General features: G+C 43.9%; 5 protein-coding genes across 5 annotated transcripts; 1 reads left to right on the top strand and 4 right to left on the bottom strand.

Moving 5' to 3' along the window:
- Positions 1-1,091: 1,091 nt before the first annotated feature.
- Positions 1,092-2,313, bottom strand: N7483_013209 (tyrosinase family protein; the record flags this gene model as incomplete). Its single annotated transcript, XM_057096636.1, has 4 exons — positions 1,092-1,370; positions 1,435-1,756; positions 1,822-1,907; positions 1,960-2,313. The coding sequence occupies 4 exons, from the start codon at positions 2,311-2,313 to the stop codon at positions 1,092-1,094; spliced, it is 1,041 nt and encodes a 346-aa protein (XP_056942607.1).
- Positions 2,314-5,616: 3,303 nt separating this feature from the next.
- On the bottom strand, positions 5,617-8,799 carry N7483_013210 (uncharacterized protein; the record flags this gene model as incomplete). Its single annotated transcript, XM_057096637.1, has 1 exon — positions 5,617-8,799. The coding sequence occupies one exon, from the start codon at positions 8,797-8,799 to the stop codon at positions 5,617-5,619; it is 3,183 nt and encodes a 1,060-aa protein (XP_056942608.1).
- Positions 8,800-10,468: 1,669 nt separating this feature from the next.
- N7483_013211 (uncharacterized protein) lies at positions 10,469-11,077 on the top strand (the record flags this gene model as incomplete). Its single annotated transcript, XM_057096638.1, has 1 exon — positions 10,469-11,077. The coding sequence occupies one exon, from the start codon at positions 10,469-10,471 to the stop codon at positions 11,075-11,077; it is 609 nt and encodes a 202-aa protein (XP_056942609.1).
- Positions 11,078-11,912: 835 nt separating this feature from the next.
- On the bottom strand, positions 11,913-13,364 carry N7483_013212 (uncharacterized protein; the record flags this gene model as incomplete). Its single annotated transcript, XM_057096639.1, has 1 exon — positions 11,913-13,364. The coding sequence occupies one exon, from the start codon at positions 13,362-13,364 to the stop codon at positions 11,913-11,915; it is 1,452 nt and encodes a 483-aa protein (XP_056942610.1).
- A 1,045-nt stretch (positions 13,365-14,409) lies between these two features.
- N7483_013213 (fungal specific transcription factor domain-containing protein) lies at positions 14,410-15,189 on the bottom strand (the record flags this gene model as incomplete). The annotated part of the gene is made up of 1 exon (XM_057096640.1): positions 14,410-15,189. One exon carries the CDS (start codon positions 15,187-15,189, stop codon positions 14,410-14,412), a length of 780 nt encoding a protein of 259 aa, XP_056942611.1.
- Positions 15,190-15,248: the final 59 nt, after the last annotated feature.

The raw sequence follows: 15,248 nt of genomic DNA on the forward strand, positions 1-15,248 counted from the left end.
GGAAAAATACCAAAGACCTCTAGCCTTGAATTATCTCATTCGCTTAACTATTGCTAAGTCAAACCAAGTCACTATAATTCTATGTATGTCACTCCAGATCTCGCTATTGATATGACTGGTGCCAAGACTTCAACTAATTATCAGAAGGATAGAAATCACGCCCTGCGAGACTTGGAAATACTTAAAAGTCACCTAGCGCCTATATCTGGACCCGCCATGGAGGTACAACTTGAAGGTATCTGAGACTTGGCAGCTTTCAATGTTTTTACCCACGGCTAAATGTCCGAGCTTAGTGAAATTTCCATGTATACATCATGTACCTACCTAGGTAATGTATGGCCTTTCTATGCTAAAGGTACTCAATGTCAACTCACACAACTTCCAAGGTTGAAGTGCTATACTACTGGTATTTACACGGGATATCTTCATCCCTCAGAGCTATAGTGTCGAATTCAAGAGACAATGCTAGATTAAGATCTAAGTTCTACCGCTGTGCTTTTATATCAAAGGGCGTGAAGGGCGTAGTTCTGACTCGGACAAGTGGGGCATCGACTCGAATTTTCGGATAGTGTATGCCGAAATTTCGGGGTATACTTCAAACTTGAAGGCTGTTCCGACATCGGTTCTTGTGTAGTTTATTTAGATGATTCAATGTTTATCTATAGCACATGCTACCTATGTATGGATAGCTGGTTGCTAGTGTCAGATGATCCCCTATGTTGTCTTCGTCTGATATTTCTTCATCCCTTATCTGAGTAGCATCTTCAAAGAATGATGTATCATTGATATAGCTACTTGTTAACCTGAGGATATAGTCCTAGTATATTATAAGATTTTCTTTAAAGATAAATTTCATTCGCCTCACTCAAAATCAGATGAAAACTCTAGTCAATAACTGAATTAAGAACTATCAACTGATGTTGTCTTCTAAATAAATAAAACTCTGATTCTAGCAAAAATGCCATAGGAAAATTGGAAGATTGAAGTATTAGGTATCGGCAGATGTACCGAAACAATGAATGCATCTTGAACCTGCAAGAATCAGCAGAAACTGATCTTCCCTTGAGCTGGATGAGTCTCGCTACATCCGATCACTCGTATCCGTAGCACAGATAACCACCCTGGGAGTTCATCACATGCCCAATAGTTGTGTTGGGCATGATACTGTACGAAGAAAGCTCATAGTGCAGAGTGGTGTTTTGCCAGCCTCCAGCAGGCTCCGCATTTGCCGACTCGTTCACCGAAGGGCCACTGATATCGTACAGGCGGTTGAGAGGATCCTGCTTCTGCCAAAGCCACCAAACTCGATCAATGTACATGTGATGCATGAAGAAGATGGGATCACCAGGTGAGGACTTGATATCGGCCATCTAGAAAAAGAAAGTAAGCGAGATGAAACAAAATTAATATACAAGAAAAAGGAATGTCACTCACCACGCCACCAACGTAGGTATGAACACCCTTGTGAGGGAGCTCAGCAATGCAGTACCACCAAGGTGAGAAAGTGTTGTAGGAGTTACACGTCTCAAGAACCTTGCTATTGGCATTAGCAATTGCGTCCGCACCATCCCAAGACCGACGAAGACAATAGTCAGTATCCTCGTCTCCGGGGCCAATGTGAAGTGTCAGGTTGGAAAACCGGCCATCTTCAACACAAAGTTCAGATCCTGTGCCATTTCCACCAAAGGCCTCAGCGTCCCACATGGCTGATTGCCACATATCACCACTATCGGCATCGTAAACCTCGTCCCAGTAACTGTTCAAAGAAAAATCAGACAAATTCCCAAGAGAGAGATAGGGTTGGAGGAGGGATTATCATACGGCATGGGAGCAGTCAGACCGCACTCGTCACGAAGAAGGGTCTCATAGATATGCATGTAGTATCTGTGCCAGGGCAGGAATTGTCCCTTGATTTTGGTTATTAGTGAGATTCTATATGAATAATACAAAATAACTTACCACATCGTGAATAATATCCCCAACGGCCGTATTGGTCTTTGCACGGTGCAGAGCCTGGAGGTCGCTGAATCGGCTAGTAGTAGCAGCCAAACTAGACTGAGCAGGACTATTGATCAGGCATTCCACAGAATCGAGGAAGTTTTTCTGTTCAGCCTTTGACAGGTTACGCCATTCTTTGCGAACGGTCATCTTTTCCTCGGTACAGTTACCAGTGAAAAAGCCAGGAATCTTGGTTTCCTTATTGTTACCAGGCTGCACACTGGGCTTAGAGTGAGAGTGATGCGAGCCATGTGTGGCTGCGGCAGCAATGCATGTCGAGAGACCAAGCCCTGCAATAAGACTTGAGAAGTGCATCTTGCCTAGGTGGAAGAAGAAAAGAGGGACTAGGTCAGGGTATTAAAGGAAAGAAAAAAAGACAACACGCAGGCTGAATGAGTGAATACTCTCAGTATCTTCACAATTCAGATTATACGAGAGGGGAGTGAGGCTTTATATCCTCGCCCCTGGCGCATGAGTACAAATTTGATCCACCCTCTAGGCTACTCCATATACTGACTAGTATACCATGTTCGTATCATTATCCAGATCCATCTTCGAGTGCAAAAATTTAGCCCTATCGTCGATAAAACACGCTATGAGTATGGAGAATCGAAGGCTCAAACTCGGAGGGGCGAATTTACGCAAGGCTTCCAGAAAACATGGTCTAGTGCTTTGATCTAGTAGCTGATGGTGGATTGACTGGATAGAACTAGCCCCACAAATGTCGATCTTTACCCTCTTTCCGATTTAACATCTCCATAGCTTATCGACTTAGGCTCCATTAGAGATCCTGAAAAATCGATGCGTCTTATCTGTGTTTAATGAAGCACTTAAGCAGTCCCTGCATGATCATCATGTTATAGTAGATAGGTTATACTGAGTCTAATTTCAGAGAAGTATAAGCTAAGAACCCTTTCGAAACCAAAATTCACATTGGAAACCAAAATTAGGCTGATATCTCTCTAGAGACGTGGCCCAGAGTGTCCTTCAAGTTCTTCAACCCGTGGATGAGGTTGAATGAATGATGCCCCTTGATCCCAGTGGATCCGGCTTACGCTAATGTTCAAATGTTTTCTCTCCACGACTTTGATCCATTCAAGTGATCTCCATTCCAAGTTGGTCTATTGAATGTTGCTTATGAAGGATTAGGGATGTGGGGGTTCAAAATCGGGTATCCAATGCGCAAACATTTGCATGCATAGTATGTGTTTGAGTCTTTCTTTGACAACTTGAACTTCCCAGGTTGAAGAAAGTGTATGCACTTAGACAAGTGCCGGATGCTATATCTGAGTAATTTCGGGGTACAATGTACTCGTACTAGTAAGGCTGGGTCCTTCGAAGTTCCAAGGTTCGCCCTAGAAGCTAAATCCACTATTCCTGGGTGTCACTGACAGTGTTCAACTGTTCATTCGGTTATTACCGAGAGCCTAATTAATATATAGTGAACTTAAGTGAATTTGAAACAAAAGCGGACCTCGGGATACGCACGCACGCGGCATCCCGAGTCCCATTCAGATTCAGATTATAGGAACCTTCAACTTTGCAACTCGAATTTGAATGTTAAGAATTACTGATATTAATGTGCTAGTCATGAAATTGCTGAATTTCTGATATTACCCTAAAATTCTGGGGTTGAAAATCCGTAAAATCACTGGCAAGAGTCACTAGCATAAATGTCTAATGAATTTACCCGATGATTCAAAAATGTTGACATGATTCAAGCTTTCTCGGTATTTTTGAGACAAGCTTGGCAAGAGAAAAAACCAGCCCCAAAAAGGATTTTGGAAGGAGAAAAAAAAAATCAGTAGCCTCGCGGCAGGAGAACCTTGGAATGGTCCACCTGGGTTGAAGTCGTGACTCGTATGCCAGCGGGGCGCCAAGCTAATGGGACGGGCGCGTCCCGAGTTACTATTCAAATGTTGAATTATGTCGAACATTTAAACTAGATCGGCTATTATATCTGAGCGCATATGTGGTGGAAAGGTTTGAATATCTGAATATCAGTTTTAAATACATACCAATATTTAGATACTATGACCAACCATGAGTGAAGAACAACTTGAAGGTACAAGTGCTTGCACATGTGGATCGCGGAAGTATAGGTACCCAGGGAGAAGAATATTTCCGGAGAGCTGGACAATCTCTGAAACCGCGATCAATTGACGTCTATGATGCTGGAGTCTAAGGAATTAAAAAAAGAAAGGATCTTCGGAGAATTAAAATAGTATTATGTACATTATTCGGCAAAATTCAGATCAGATACTTCATAGAGTACGTAGCACTCCGTACTATGCTGATGATATACTCATATTATTCATTCCGCCGATGCCGCCCGCGATGCCAATTACTCCTGTGGTGTTAGTGAAACCTACTACATAAAAGCTGACATGTAGATTGTAAGTAGGCTGAATGCTAAGTGGGGAATTGGTTTCACCGTCTTTTAGTCTAATAGGAGAGATCAGACAGCTAGAAATGGGTGATCATATTTCAGTAGTAATTATGAGACTTATAGGATCATCTTGAACAGTATTAATATATTATATTATACTATATGAGTGCACCTATGTCTTATGAGGCTCTACATAGATCAAAATTTTAAAGTTGACAGTCCCGAAAGTAAAAGATTTCTTCAAGTTAATGTTGAGGACGATCTCATTGATCGTCTTGATCGTCGTGATTACCGAGAACACATCCAGATGTCCATATGTCCGCTTTTATTCTTATCCGTGCTTCAGGGCTCTCAAAGCCGATCGGGAAATGCCGCCAGGAACTCACCTTTTGCACATATGTGCATCCCTTCAAACTCCTTAATTTAGAGATAATGGGTCGAATCCATTCTGGACCACTAATAGCATTTCTACTCTTATCAATCTTCAGGGATTATATTAGTCTCAGGTTTGTTTTTGCTTAAACTAGACTAATTAGGTTAGAATAGACCCAAAGACCAGCTCTAATCACAATGCCGATTAGAATGAGGCGCGCGCTAACTAATGGTATGAAACATACAGGAACACCCTTTAGATCGAGCTAGTTGAATCAGATATATTGGCATTGAATGGAAGCGATCTGGAAATGTCCTAGCGGTAGTACTAACCTCGGGATGAATGACTCGGAATTATATACAGGAATAATTTGAGGAGGTACTAAATACTACTATGTATTAGGAGTAGTACTCAAAGTTCTAGTTTTAGTTCTTGTTTCAAGTTCCAACATTTGAAAGTTCACCTAATAATTCCGAGTCATTCAAATTTTCAAACCTTGGCCCCGGAGTTGTTCAAGTTAGTGCCGGATTTTTTACTGCTACGTAGTATATGCCCCATGGTAGTACATCCGGTGAGTTGCCAGTGGCTACTACATGTACTAGCCTACTACGCGACATATAACTTGAATCCAGATGTCCGTGTATTTTGAACTTGAAGTACTCCCGAGGTCTATGGCCAATATAGCTCATCTTTCGATTAATGAAGTATTCAAGTTTGAACGAGAAAGAAAGGCAAGGAAATTGAATTTCACAAATGTATACAATATCGGATTGAAGCCTCTAGTATCTATACCTTAACAAATACAGAGATAGAGCCTGTGAATCCACACTGGCATGCGTGTGTTATGTATGTGTACTCAAGTGCTATCACTTGCGCCCCACCTACACCGAACCTTCGGCGCATAGAATGTATCCGAGCAATATTGTGTGCCCATGCTAGTTTCTATATCAGTTTCGCAGACGACAGTGAAGTCTGAGCATATGAGAGTTGCACTGTCGCTTTCATACTCGCAATCCTTGAAGGTGTCGTCTGTGACGTCCGCGTCTGAGCTAAAATCAATTGTAGGCGGATTAGGGACATCCCCTTCAACGATATCACCAGAAGCCTCAGCAGCACCCAACGGGCTCAGATCACACCAGTCGGGATCGGTATCGTCAAGATCAATTTCCATAATTTTCCAATACTCGTACAAGGAACTTTCGGGATCCTCGTAGAGAATGTAAAGCTGATCTGTTGGTGTAGATGAGGCTGTTGTTGCGGTCGTGGTCGTAGCTTCCGAGGTCGTTGTGGTGGCTTCCGTAGTCGAAGTGCTACTTTCCGACGTGCTGGTTTCCGATGTTGATGTACTAGTTTCAGAGCTTGTCGTACTGACTTCTGAGGTTGTAGCACTCGCTTCCGAAGTTGAGGTGCTTGTTTCTGAGGTACTAGCTTCCGAGCTCGCTGTACTGGTATCCGATGTTGATGTACTGGCTTCTGAACTGCTAGTTTCCGAGCTCTTCGAGCTCGCTTGGGACGTGGGTTTCGCGGATGTGCTTGACGGACTCGAGTTGGAGGCTGAAGCGCTGGCTTCAGATGCAGACTTGGCGTATTCAGATGAGGCCAAAGAAGCGGACCAAGACACATAAACTGAGGGTATCATGGTCACGGAGGACATTGAGGTCACACATGTTCTGATGCTATCGGAAGCAGAGCTCTCATACTTTGAGTCCCCACAGTAATAGACAGAACCATCTGATGCAGTAGTCGTGAAAGCACCGGCGTTGCTTGTGCTTTGGGGAGAAGAACTTGTAAGGGTGGAACTTCTAGAAACGCCAGACTTGTGGGTTGAGCTCGCAGAGGTACTGAATGTACCTCCGATGCCCGAGGAACTACCAGATCCTGATTCTGTTGACTCTGTAGTTGCTGTCGTACTCGACGTGGAGCTTGGTGCAGCGGTCGAAGGGACTGAGCCTGTCAAGGCCGAAGTACCAGTAGAGCCAGGTGTCGCGGTTCCAGTGTATCCAGATGGCGTGATTGGGACTGCTGCAGGAACGGAATATGTTGTTCTCAAAGGACATGAATCTTCAGTGACTGTAGTGCTCAGTGTTGTTGGAGAGGCATTGCAGGCTGTTATTTTTGAGCATATCTCTGTGCTGGTCGTACTCAAGTCAGTAGTGCCTGTACCAGATATCGAATAGATAATTGTAGAGAATGTGCATTCCGAAACAGTAGTGCTTGAGGTGCATGAGGCTGTTGAAGACTGAGAAGAAGTTGAAGACCCAGAAGAAGTTGAAGACCCAGAAGAGGTCGATGACTCGGAGGATGTAGTTGATTCAGAAGATGTAGAAGACTCAGAGCTTGTGGATGATTGAGAAGATTCGGACTCAGATGCACTTTGGTTGGTATTATCGTCGACCTTCTCCTCCATCCTATCCACAATATTGCTGATTTCATCAAGATACTCTGTTCCCTTCTTAACTCTGTTCTCAACTTCATCTGTCAAGTCCGCTGGATCATCAGGAATCTCGCTTGTAATGTCATCTGCTATGGGTGCAATGCAGCTAATAGCAGCTTCAGCAACGCTTTTTGCAGTGTCCACGGTGGCATGGACCGCGTCTGAGGCAACACTCTTAACTGCACTAAAGAGACCTCTCTTTTCCAGGGATCTCTTTTTAGAACTAGAGCAAGGGGAACTGCCTGAATCAAACCCTGCCTTCGACAGATAGTTTTCAGATTGGTCCTGAATATCTTGAATGCGCTTTTTGTACTCCTTTGGGGCTTTTTTGAGATCGCCGATTTTATTGTATGTGTTTCTCAAGAGCAATGCAATATTGATGACATCGGTCTTGGCTGGAGCTCCAGTTATCGTACCAGACGGCAGGGAAGTCAATGTACCCCACGCCTCAGATGAAGGTGATGCTGTAGGTGCGAACATCTCAATTGCAGAATCACTGGTTGCAGTGAGAGACTCAAGATCAGGGGCGGATGCTAGAGCCGTTGAACCAAGCGAGTTTGATGTAGTCCCACTCGATGTCGAGCTGGTATCAGCTGTTGTTTTAGAAGCTGACTGACTAGATGTGGTCGATTGTTGATCCGACAAAGTCGAAGAAGTGGATCCAGTACTGCCTGAGTCGCTAGCTGGAAGAGCCGTTAATTTCAAGAAGGTAGAGCTACTAGATGGACTTCTCGAGCCTGACTCCATGTGGCCAGTCGGAGAAGAGGCACTTTCAGAGGTGGTTCGTTGTTGAACAGAGAAAGTAGATGAAGATGATCCAGTGCTACTGGACGTGCAATCTAAAAGATCTGTCGATGTTCCTGAGTTCACGCTACTTGATTGTGTATCTGAGGTCGAGGTGGCAGGGTCGATCTGTGAGAAACTGGAGAGGATTGACCGTGTCGAGGCCGGGATCAATGGTTTGGAGGTTGTATGACCAGGTGAAGTACTTCTCTCAGTGGAACTTGGAGTACTTGGCTTGAAAGTTGATTGACCGGATGTGGTGCTCTGTCCAGACAGACCGGAGCTTGTATGAGAGGGGTCGTTCTGTGTGAACTCTGAGGAGTCCTTAGATGAACTCAGCGACACAACGAACTCGCTTTTAGATTGTGTAGTCAAACAATCCTTCTCACAATTGTCGGTTGTCGAGCTAGGTTCCTTTGTAGCTGAATGAATTGAAGAGCTGGAAGTCACAGAAGGAGTAAAATCAGACTTCGTAGTCCGCAATGAACTCTCAACTGATACCGTGCTCGATGAACGGACATGGGCACTTGGACTATTGATGGTCGTAGAGGTGACAGGACTGAAACGAATAATGGGAACTTTGCCATCTGGGACAGTGACAACAGAGGTAAACTTGTCTCTATGACTGCGTGCATGGTCAAAGGTTGAGGACGCTGACGGAGATGTCACTGCCATTGAATCGGATCGTGGCTTTGTGATATAGTCGATGACCGGAGTCGCAGTGTTAGGTACAACGAGATTGGTCTTGATAGTGGTTTTCCAGTCTGCGCTAACTCCCTGCAATAAAGGAAGCAGCAGAAATATAGTGCTCTTGATTACCATGGTGAGGAATGTTCAGTCACGAGAGCTCGATGTTGACAGATTGGAGAGTACTGAGAGCAGTCATTTATGGAATAATTCTGATTTGAGGGCAACTTGAATTCATACATAGTATGCTATAAATATTACCTATAGAATATAGAAAAATACCGCAAGATAGAAATAAGTCCGAGATCCATGGGGCGAAATGATGCTCCGATTGAAAACCCGTGCCTACTATCTCGCACCCGATGAGTGCGAAGCTCCTTTGTGAAACAGGAACCAGGAACCAGGATTTTGAATCCTTTCGGAAATCAATCAACTGCATAGATCTTGGACTTGGAGCTGATTGTCGCCACCAGGGCCAGGGAAAATACAATAGATATGAAGTAAAGACATCTGAAGTACAGACATCCGGAGAAAGCCTGGAGTGGCATTAGGGCGTTGGTCATACAACATGTAGTTTGATGCGTGGGGTAGGTTCAGACCAATTGAACTGTTCATGAGAGTTCTATCGAACGACGAGCTCGCGTCAAGTAGTTTTACGAGGTATCCCTACCTGTAGATAGCATAAACCTCTCCCCTACTTCTCTTCTCATGCCATCGCCACCCATATTTCGTCCCCCTAGCAAGTTCTCTGGTCACACTGGAGCTTCTCATTTCGCTTCCTAAAACAGCTGATATTTCTCACTTAGTGTCTCATCATACATTATCGACCTTGGAAGAAGACATAGCGCATGCGAGTTTCACAGGTATGACTATGTCATTGGTCTAATTTACATGATAAATACTACATGAGCCACTCAGTGACCCAGGTGACCCAGGGACCGAGGGGGCCATTCAAGATCGTGGGTCTCTAGTGGCAAATGTCCGATATCAATGTTCAAAACGTTTGAGGGTCATTAGAATACTGCATGCATTAATCGGACAACAATCGGACAACCGGCAAACTTTTGAAGAATGGACCCCTGCCAGTGTGGGCCGAGTGCGAGAGCGGGTCCTGATGTCCGGGAGATTCGGGATTCAACATCAAGATCTGGACCATCTTTTCTATGAACGTTCATCTGACACTTTTCTTTTTGGACAGTTTCGTCCAATTCTTCCCTTTTCATCAGATCCTCTCGGGGAATAAAGGGATTATTCTCCACTACATAGCTTTGCGCTGATTCTATTGCTCTCTATATTGACCCGCTCCTCCTGAGGTCTCATGCATTTCAAACTTGTAATTGGCCCATTGAAGACGGACTAGTATTCTGGTAGCTTATTGGGGCCAAAGTATTCATGAAATGAGGACTATAGGCTGTCTCAACTTCAATATGACGGTACTTTGAATGCTACTCTCGGTTTTGCTCCAATTCTAAGAATAACACCACATGCAAGTAAACTTGAAATTGAAATAATGGATGTCTGTTGACCCCCGGCAGTCTCACACTTTGGATATGAAAGCCCGAAGGCTTTTCAAGGTTAAAATGACCCCAACTACCTTCAAATATTCCAGATGTCTACCTAGTGGTATCCAGAGCTGCGGTCCAAATCATCTCCATTTTCTCTCAGACTCCTTTTCTCCTTATCTCAAGAGATCACTCAATAGTCACTATCGACATCGGGAGGTGTCCAAATTTCCATTCTTTCGCGAACAAGCCTCCAAGTCATTGCAGTACTCGAGCTTGAGTGGCCCCAATCAACCGCCATTATGATCTTCCGAAACATATACCTCTTTTTCTTCCTCGCCTTCAATCTTTCTCTGGCGGAATTTATAAAGGTATACCAGGACAAAACGTTACCTACCAACACGAAAACCGGCAAGCCATCAATTTACATTTGGACTTCTATCGCGATATTCGACACCTTCCTCTCTCCCGGAAAGGTGGTTTCAGTAGCCGAGGATGGCTATGAATCTATGCTTAAGGGTGCATATGAAAGCGAGGACGAAGAAATCATAGCTAGGGTGCCACTGGTTATAACAGCAATCGCATACAGCAATCCCGAAAAAACAAACACAATTGTTTATCTTGCATCGTCGGCCAAGGGCACAGGTTCTTTAATCTATGAAGTCACAAAGAGAACTGAGAGCAAGAAAAACCCATGTAAAGGAGTGTTGTGGGATACCGTACCCGATACTGTGAGCAATGCACTCAATGCTTGCAAAAAGGAAGTGAAAAGAAAAGGAGCACAACACCAATTCGATGCTAAATGTGGCGAGATTCAATGCAATGTTGGTGGCTATTGCCAACCTCAACGAAGATCTAACATGGAAAGATGGCTTTTGGAGAATTGTGACGTGGCAGGGCAAACACAATGATGCTGGTGAAGTCACTGGCGGTCATATCAAAGAGCCTTGCTCGAAGATAGGTGGAATTGGATGCGAAAATGTTCTGTCAAAACTCAGTTTCGCTATGACTGTGATTCCCAGTGACACGGAGCCCGTGAGCTATGCCAACAGTTTACCAGTGTCAGTGACATCTCAGGGGCTTCTTAAGTACTACAACTCGAAATAGTACATAGCTCGCATGTATCTGAGATCTTACATATGTGATAGTGCAGAGATGTGAAGTTATTTGTCATATTTGACAATCGATTGTCAAGTTTAGGATTTTGTCAAATGAGACTAGGAAATTAACATATATGGAAATTCTATATAGAGACTTAGTTCATTTTAGGTTACCATGAAATATCTAGATAAAGGCGCTACTCCAGAACATTTGAGATTGGAGGTAAACTGAAAAATAAAGATCAGTCTGTTTCATCCTTTCCAATGCTGTTATTTTTTAAGGTTGTTTTATTTTCTTTTCACTAGGAATTTATTTCACAATTGAGTAGGATCTTGCTTGAGAAACCATCCGTAGTACAGAGAGGAAAATTAAATCTATCCATCATCATCAATGGTGGTGCCGAGTACAATGAGAAGAGATCACGTTAACGCACTAGCGAGAAAAATCATATACTATGTTATGAAGCATTCATATCGTGATTAAAAAGAGGAAAGAAGAGGAAAAGAGTTGCTGTTTCACACTAAGGAACACAAAGGAGGAAACTCAGAAGCTCGAAGAAGCAAAGGAAGGGCTCAAATTGTTGAATCCCGGAGATGAACGCACCCACATCAATCGGTAGAAGATGCAAAATAGGTTTGCAACTCTTTAACGAATCCTTCGCTCAGGACATATCCGAGTCTCAGTCCAGATTCCATTAGAAAGTTGATCAGATATCACCTCGAAGTGAATTCCTTCCTGAGCACAAGCAGCCCGTGTTAAGTCAATTCGTTGGCTCGTGCGAGGGTTGCTCCAAACTCGTGACCAACCTCGCACACAGACTCGTCTCAGCCCAGGCATATGGGATCTTAGTTTCGGAGCATTATTCGTGACTAAATCGAGGATTCTTTTACCCCAGTCATCCCAGTAGACAGTCTCATAGTCCATTCGCAGACAGAGTTGCTCGACTTGGTCAGATAACACTGATGTCAGGTCCGTTGATGGGTCTGTTGAGCAGACTACAAGTAGATTTGCTGTTATCTCGACCGAGCGGACTTTTGGAAATCGGGTTATCAGGCCATCAAATGGTCTGGTAAGCTCCTCTTCTCCTTCATGTAGCAGAACATCACATGTGGTGGGTGGAAACCACTCGATGCCAATAGAAAGGTTTGTGACGGACTCTCGAATGGAATCCAGTCCTTGAACAATAAATGGCCCGTTTGAAAGGGCTCTTTCTTCACCCCATCTGTAGGCCATTCCTAAATGTAGAGTCTCCAAGTGAGGGGCGAGAGAAAGGATTTCGGGAATCTTGGTCTCCTGAATGGTCGCTCGAGCCAGGATGAGAGATTGGAGACGCGAGAGATTAGGAGGACCATCAGGGAGCTCTACCCCTTGCTTGGTGCGAAGCCATATTGTAAGAGATCTTAAAGATAATAAATAGAACCAAGCAGGGAATTGCTGAGGATTGCATTGAGGATAGCCGGGCTCATCATCAATGACGTCGGGACCGTCGGATAATTTGTCGCGACGAATATTTCCGCCATAATCCACGTCCCTGAGTAATCTGAACTTGGATAATAAGGGGCTTGAGGAAGAGGAGAGAGCATGCTGTAGCATCAATCCCGGTAACCCAGATTGCCACACAAAGGAGTAATCAAGACGTAGGGATTGTAGGTTAAGGAGCTGAGAGAGAAGAATAAAAACAAAGGAGTAAGGATTCCCACTTTCCAGAGTACCAATCCAGGTCTCTGCATCGGGGAAATGGGCAGTCTTGACAATAGTTTGAGCCTGTCGCAAGACATCTTGGAAGCCCAAGAGCTCTTCATTGGGATCTACCTCACAAATCGGAAGCTCCCATTCATCCATAGTCGAGACTGACTGGTGAGAGAGAAGACTCAAGTGTTGAATATGGGATGCGCGCTCCGGCTTTTGCAGTATCGCGCGAAAGAGAAGCAGAATTTTGCGGAACGGGATTGGACGCCATTCCCAAGCTATTTCTCTGAATAGGAAAGACTCAACGAAGGGATGTGTGCTCTTCGATGCAAGAAGAAGTGACCGATAATCCTCTCTCTCGAGATGCTTCAGAATGATCAGCCAGCAATCACTGGGCAGCGAAGCCATGGGACTTTATAGATATCAGCAGGAATCCTGAATGATTATTGGGTGCATGTGCTGAGTCAACTGACCATGAATTAGATGTTTCAGCCATTTTCGAGTTTGCGTTGTGAGCTCTGACAGATGTGAAAAATACCTAGAACTGCATGTAGATGGCGCGAGGTGAGGATCATGGGGATATGAACGAGACTGAAATGCGTACCCAGGTCACACCGTGATATGTACAGGTGTGGAATTTAAGTGGAGAACGCTAGCACTAGGTTTGCTATTCTGGTTCAAGTTGTCCGAGTTCTCGCAGTTATCAAGTATAGCCCCCAATTTTATGGGGACAAGAATTTAGTCATCCCTGTGTTGTGTCGATCATAATTAGATTGATGGGGCGATAAATAAGTGTTGAAAATAAAGAACTGCGAAATGATCACCAAATTGAAGATAATCGAAAATCCGAGAAGCGTTAAACCGTACACCAAGGCCACTGGTATTTGATAGATATTAAACAAATAGAAAAATATCAGTTACTATGTACATACTTGGTAGTTTTCCAAGGTTGTCTTATCGTTTTTTTGTCCCATATATAATATTATTAGACAGGCTACTTTGATTAGCAGTCAATGGAAGTCTCATAATGCGACACGTTTTTCACAACTTGAATTTACTTTTCACATCAATGATATTTCTGCCCAGGTGATCAACTGTTGCGTCGATTCTCTAAGTACTTTTGTAAAACATCATGATGGTAATGGTGGCCGATATAGTACAGCCAGGAGACCCCTCTCCGCTACCACCCAGCGGATATTTTCATGAATCTAAAACGGATGAATGGCGTTTGATCGCAGTCACTGCCAAGCGATACAACTGGGATATAAATCCTCTCACATAGTATATCTCGTCTGGAGTCCCAAGCTCTGGGTGGCTGGTCGCAGCGACATTGATGGATTCTGCAGTCTGCGTTATCAATCGAACATCGGCAATACATTCTGATGCACATGGGTGGGTGATCACGTTGCTGAAGATGGTTATTATCGACATCAAGATGTAGAAAAGATGAAACCTAGAGTTCGGTTCCATTGTGAGAAAACATTCCGACGAAGAGAGCTGATAGCTTTGGAATATGAACAATAAAACCTCTCTGAATCACATACCAAAAGGTGTCACGGTCAAACCTAAATCCAGTGTTTGCTGTGTTGATGTTCTCCAACAGCAAGCGGCTTTCATTGACAGCAACTTGAAGGCTCGAATCAATCCCAGCCATGGAGATCTTCAAGTTTTGCTCATTGATGTGTAGCCTACAGCGACTGACAGATTGATGGACTGCAATCACACAATAACGATGCTGCATTTGTAGCAATTCAAATCGAGTATGTAATTTGAGCCTATATTCTGATTCGGTTATATCATTATAGACCTGGTGCTCAGCGACGGAAATCGCATTCCTCCATTCCTCTAACCCGCGATCAAGCTCTCGGATCGACATCAGTAGCTCTGTCTCTGACTTTCTCTGTGCTTTTATTGAATATAGCTCGGTATATATATGCGACTGAAGCATGCTGAGTGGAAGATGGGTAGGGAAAAATCCTATAAGTCCCAAATTTTTCGGTCCATTTTCATAGCGACATGACACATCGAGAAGGTCAAGATCGCATTCATCATCTGGTAAAGTGGGAGGACGACCAGTACGTAGACATAGTTCTTTATCGATAGCATAGGCAACCCAGAGCAATTTGCGCACATGAGACTTGAACTGATCACATTCTTGTGACTTGGATGGATAGAGTGAGTGCTTATCACCTTCAAGTGAGAAGAGGGATCGTGCAGTAGATGCAAGTAGCATATCCGTTGAGCATTGGTCCCCATGGTGGGTTATATAGTATAGGATCTGCATCAAGACCT

This window comes from Penicillium malachiteum (genome assembly GCF_028827825.1).
Source record: "Penicillium malachiteum strain IBT 17515 chromosome Unknown utg000005l:1.0-9002435.0:326005.0-9005861.0, whole genome shotgun sequence".
Classification (NCBI taxonomy): domain Eukaryota; kingdom Fungi; phylum Ascomycota; class Eurotiomycetes; order Eurotiales; family Aspergillaceae; genus Penicillium; species Penicillium malachiteum.